Source organism: Ischnura elegans, chromosome 13, assembly GCF_921293095.1.
Source record: "Ischnura elegans chromosome 13, ioIscEleg1.1, whole genome shotgun sequence".
Classification (NCBI taxonomy): Eukaryota; Metazoa; Arthropoda; class Insecta; order Odonata; family Coenagrionidae; genus Ischnura; species Ischnura elegans.
Window position 1 is genome coordinate 9,051,334 of NC_060258.1, and position 6,034 is coordinate 9,057,367.

Genomic DNA, 6,034 nt, shown 5'->3' on the forward strand with positions numbered 1-6,034 from the left:
CCATTATATATGACAAAAATGGCGGGATAACCTCAACAAGCGTGAACCAATCAGGTTACACCTGAACTCGGATGGAGTGTATATATACTGAAAAAAATTTTTGAAGAACGGCATTCGGAAGATCCCCTGAGGATGATCAGCAAGTCGCGGATCGAAACGTCGGGAGACATGGACGACATCAACCGGTGGAAAACCCGAGAAACTTTTCTGCGATGTGATCTCTCTTAATTCAACAGTCACTTAAAATGATTAGGATAGTTGGATACCTTTATTTATTATTTACTGTTGGGTATGCTCTTATATGGAACAAAATGGCCTTAACTAATGGTTTACGTGAAAATTACAGAATATTAAAGGTGTATAAGAATAAAAAAAATAAGGGTGAAACATTTATCGCTGAAAATGTCATTCAATATACGTAATTGCAGCTGCATTAATGGTATCTAGTTGTCTCGGTACAATTTGCAGAGGTAGTTAGGCCACCTCACGGGTGTCTCCTTGGTTTGATAAGTGGAGGTTTTACGATATAAAGAGGTTCACTATATAGAGGTTTGCCTATAAATTTACATGTAAATCTGATGGGACCAGAGGGTTGGTACGAAGTATGGAGGTTTATGTTTTAAAGAGGTTCACTACATAGAGGTTTTACTGTATGTTACCTATCTTCTCTTCCCTAGTTACCTCGTCTCGGGGGATGCGGACGGCAAGTGTTACGTTTGGGACTGGAAGACGACAAAGCTGTACAAGAAGTGGAGGGCCCACGACAGTGTGTGCATCTCGGTGCTGTGGCATCCGAGAGAGACAAGCAAACTGGCCACGGCGGGTTGGGACGGACTCATCAAGTACTGGGACTAGTTAAAGTGCTGTTACGTTCGGACCACGAGGACAATCTGTGACGGTCGAGTTCTTCCTCCAACATCGCGTGTGTCTGTGTATATAATTATAGTGTTTAAGGAATAAATATAATAATAATAATAATAATAATGTCTTTATTTGCCCAAAGACCAAATACATTTGAAATATACAAGATATAAGGGACGTCAAAATCATAAGTATGTACATGTACAATTCAAAGAGGATAATTACCTGTTCTCAAAATCTATTTACAAAGGTTTAAAAGCTGTTATTAAGGTAATCGTTAACAGAGTAATACATATCGTTCAGTAATAGCCTTTTTAATTTACACTTAAACAAATTGATGTTGTTCACATTTTTTTATACATGTAGGTAGTTTGTTAAACAGTTTGATGCCCATTTCCTTTGGGCCCATTTTAGCTACCTTAGTGCGTACAAAATTGTAATGCAAGTCACTTTGTGACCTAGTGGGGTAATTATGAAAAACACTTTTCATGATGAAATTATTAAAGTTATTTTTTTACACTCATAATAGTAAATAAAATATACACACAAGGAATCGGTAGAATTTGCAATTCCTTGAAGATTGGTCTGCTGGGAGACCTATAACCTTTGTTAGCAATTATTCTCATTGCACGTTTCTGGAGATGAAAATTTTTTAAAGCTTGATGGATAGAGCCCCAGAAGATTATGCTGTAAGTAACATGAGGGTAAAAGTCCCCATAATATAAACTTAACAATGTAGTCTTTCCCACTGTGGAGCTAAGGTGTCTCAGCAAGTAGCTGGTAGAATTTAATTTACTGCTCAATTTACTACCACATATACATGGAGATTTGAATGAACTGCAATAAAAAGTGGTCACCATTTTTCTTCCCTTCTGCTGCAGAACCTTGGCTATCCATTGTTCAAATGAATCTATTCATTGTATTACAGGGTCCCCACTGAACCGTGAAAGCCTTAAAACCGTGAATTAGCCGTGAATTTCGTCTACCGTGAAAAAACCTGGACATAGCCGTGAATTTCGTCATAAAACCTTTGAAAGCTCTCAAACTTATAGAAAAAGAACTACGATTGACAGATGAAAAGAAAAATCTACACCGGAACCTCGTTAAAGCGAGTACGGGCTATAGTGACACCCCCGCTATTACGAGAGATAGCCGATGCACCGTCAATTGACCCTATAATAAGAGTGTTAAAAAATTCGTTTTTACGAGACCCTTTCGGCGTTGGCTCTCGCCATGGCGAGGGTTTCACCACCAGAAGACTTTCATCAAGACTCCTTAACCTCTGTAACTGCTAGCGATCTGTTAGAAATGAAGTTAATGGAGTGCTCAGTCTCAAATTTATGTGGTAAACTGTCGTTCGATAAATATAATGATTGAAGAAACAATGCTTTGCATGATTTTTATTCGGTGCGGCGCTTATAAATTGTTTGAATAGTTAGTCGTTATTCGACTAAGGAAATTTAGTGATGCAAAAAAAAACATCGCCTTTCGTCTGGATTTATGCTTACGTTTATCGGATAGATGTTAATCTGTCGCCGCACCACTCCTGTTCCTGTATATCTGTTTGCAAGAGGTATATTGGCTATTATTTGCTCCACCTCCGGTAAAGCGACAATTCGCTATAGCGAGTGTGTATTAGTTCACCGTGAGGTGTCGTTATATCGAGGTTGCACTGTTTATATTTGGATCATGTTTCAAGGCGGAGCCACATAGAGACACTGTCCACACATTTATCTCGACACGTATATTCGAAGTGCATTTATTGGAGCCTTGTGCCATGACGACACATTGATCTTGAGTCTGTGATTGGAAGACCAGCAAACAAAGTGTTCATTAAATATGGCAAAAAATCAGACACTTCCTTACTTCCCTACCTCACTGCTCCCTCCATTTTGCCACTCACAACCTTCAGCTTCGCCTAAATTTTGATATCGATAGGTGACGTCTTGAGGAATAGCACTTTCATTAATATGTTTGAATTCATGGTGCCTGTCGCGGTTGATAAATTTTTTAGTTAACGTGCGGGCGGTGATTGTTACTTTTCGACAATTGTCCTTCCTGTGATAGCCCATTGCTCTCCTATTTGGGCGATGTCGGCTACGTCAAATCTCTCCGCCTTTAAATCTCTTACTAACTTTTTCTCAAGTATAGTAAAATTTAGAGTACCTCACATGCGTAATGTGCCCACTAACACCATTCTAACTTCTCTCTCCATTCAAAATATTTCTTCTGTACGCCTCAAAAGTGACCTTAAATTTATCTACAATATCCTCAACTCAGTCACAGGCTGTCCTTGAACTCCTTTCTTTCTTCATTTCCGAGTACTCTCCCGCCCCACGCACACCCCCCACTACTCCCTTTCAATCTTTCTAAAAATCCTACTCTTTTCCTTCCCCTCCCTTGTTTCCTTAACATTCTACCCCATTCTAACACCATTTTCAACATCCCCTCACCGCTAAGCGCTAACTTCACCCATACCTTCTGTCTCCTCCGTATCTCATCTAAAAGCTGCCTCTCCTCACCCACCATGTCCAGCACTTCGTCGTTCCTTTTCCTCTCCGTCCATTTCACCCTCTCCATTCTTCTCCATACCCACATCTCGAATGCCTCCAATCTTCTCTCGTCTTCTTTCCTCAGTGTCCACGATTCCGCGCCGTAGAGAGCTACACTCCAAATCAAACTCTTCACTATCCTATTCTTTAAACTCTAACATAACGATATTATCCTCCAGAAAAATATCTCTCGTAGTCATTAGTTTGAGGTGGACCTTGAAATGTACTGCGGTTCTATGACTATGCTCTCTGCTTTGAAATATATTTGTTCTGAACATTTTAAGTGTTCTGCGCTAATCATGTCATCTCCGATTTTCTAGCGGCTCCCAGTTCCAGCAGTCTACTTCGTGTATTAATGAATTGCTGTGCTGATGGCGTTATGCTAATGAGTGACTGATTTGAGTTTTCTAGACAGCGTGTACAAATACTTAGGACACTCACTCCTTTTCCCCAAACATCTTTTTCTCTATCGCTTGTTTTTTCGTATTGTAAATTCTAACTTAATTTTCGACATCCTCCCATTGTATATTTTCGTAATGCTTCGTCTTGATGAATTAGAAAACGGCTTATATCTAGTCCAATGGATTCATCAGTGACCACTCAAATTTACTTCTCCCTCGAATTTCGAGAGCTACGCTCCAAATCAAACTACTCTTGGAATGTGGGTCGAGGCTTAAATGTCAGAGTGAGCTTGTTACGTGCTTGCTCTTCTATATTGAATGCGATATTTTTAGATCTTTTGGCTTGGTGCCCTACAAGGCCTCGTACAGTGAAATCTCAGTTAGCAAGCGCCTCTGATAACGAACAATTCAGATGACGGCCAAAAATTTCACTAAACTTACTAACTTTTTCTCAAGTATAGTAAAATATAGTAATATGCCCACTAACACCATTCTAACTTCTCTCTCCATTCAAAATCTTTCTTCTGTACGCCTCAAAAGTGACCTTAAATTTATCTACAATATCCTCAACTCAATCACAGGCTGTCCTTGAACTCCTTTCTTTTCTTAATTTCCCTCCCGCCCCACGTGCACCCCCTCACTGCTTCACACACCAATTCCCAAATTATCACTCATTCAACGCTCACTTTTTTACCGCCATCCCTCACTTCTCAATTCCCTTCCTCCTAGTATTGATCCCTTATCCCTATTCCCGAAAGTCTTTACTAACCTGGCTCTATCTTACCTCTCTGAACATCAATATCAACATATCACATTTAAATAAATCAATATTCAGCCCTGAAGATGAGTGCAGAGACGGTACCGTAGAACGGGGTGAAAGGAAACATTGGGGTGAATAGAAACGAAACTTCTTTTTTTTATGTATAATCTATTTCCTGCATAACTATAGGTAAATAGCGGCAACTATTATTATTTTTTAGGTTGGTACACTTTTGGCTGAAATTGAAGTAATGGTTTGTTTGGTTGGCAGCACTGGTTCCTGTTTGTTTGGCATGTTGAATTTTACCACGTGATTCTTGTTTTTTTGTCCACTTTGAACTTTCCAGGTAAGTCAGAATACGTAGTGTTCTTAAAAGTAAATAGCTGTAAAAAACATGGGTTAATTAATATAAAAAATTTAGGCTTATTTTAAGCTTTAACTTTAACAATATTATTTCAAAAATTATTCATATTTTTTAGGTTAGGTGTTCAGAATTTATGGGGTGAATAGAAACAAATCATTTTTAGTGTTTTATTCACCCTGTAAGAAAATTTTTTCAAAGATGACCAGTCTGATCTCACGATTTATTTATCATAATTTAATCTAGTTAAATACGGTAGTTGTCTACCTATTCAATTTGTTTACTTACAGTTATGTAACTTCTTTTGTTTACGTACTGAATTAAATCATTATGTTGAGAAATAAATTTGTATTTATCCATTACAAATTAAAAATACCTTATTTAACTGTTTCCATTCACCCCCGATTCGTTTCCATAAAAAAAAAACATGAAATGGAAGTACTGTTTCGATTCACCCCCAGAATAGAATTTGAATAGAAACACCATGTTTTATTTTTTTTCTTTATAATCAAATTAAATTTTAAAAATTAAATACTATAAACAAATAGGTCTAACAGAGACCTGTGTTTGGGCAAAAAATTGTTTACATGGAACAACTACAAATATGCAAAATTTCAAACCAAAGTTGAAAATTGTTTCCATTTACCCCGTTTTACCGGTACTTGAAACGTTCGCCGTTATAAAAACATTAACGTGGTGGGAATCCCGAGAAAAGTTTACCCGCAGTGATTCCAATGTTTTTTCGTCCAATTTTATTTAAAAAAATAAAGATCACGGAAAATAGTGATTGAGAGTGAAAATCATGCACGGATAATCCGTAATACCGATAAGCCACAGCCGGATAATCGAGAATCTGCTGTACTACTAAGGAACACATATCGCAGGGGGGAATACTGATCACAAGGTAGTGCAAAATGTTGAAAACTTCAAACTTAACTCAGCAACTACCATAGCATAGAAAATAATAAATAGTCTACGTACAGTGAGTCCTCGTTTAACGTCACTTACCGTTCCTGAAAAATGTGACGATAAACGAAATGACGTTAATCGAAGCATAATATCCCATAAGAAACAATGTAAAAAGTGAATATCGGCTCCT

The 6,034-nt window shown here is 37.9% G+C and overlaps 1 protein-coding gene across 1 annotated transcript in view; it reads left to right on the top strand.

Moving 5' to 3' along the window:
• The window catches only part of LOC124170144 (pre-mRNA-processing factor 17), a 43,886-nt gene extending 42,908 nt beyond the window's left edge, over positions 1-978 (top strand). Inside the window, exon 10 of the mRNA XM_046548835.1 lies at positions 678-978. Within this exon, the coding sequence (XP_046404791.1) occupies positions 678-855 (178 nt within the window). The 3' untranslated portion in view covers positions 856-978. The remainder of the gene's footprint in view (positions 1-677) is intronic.
• Positions 979-6,034: the final 5,056 nt, after the last annotated feature.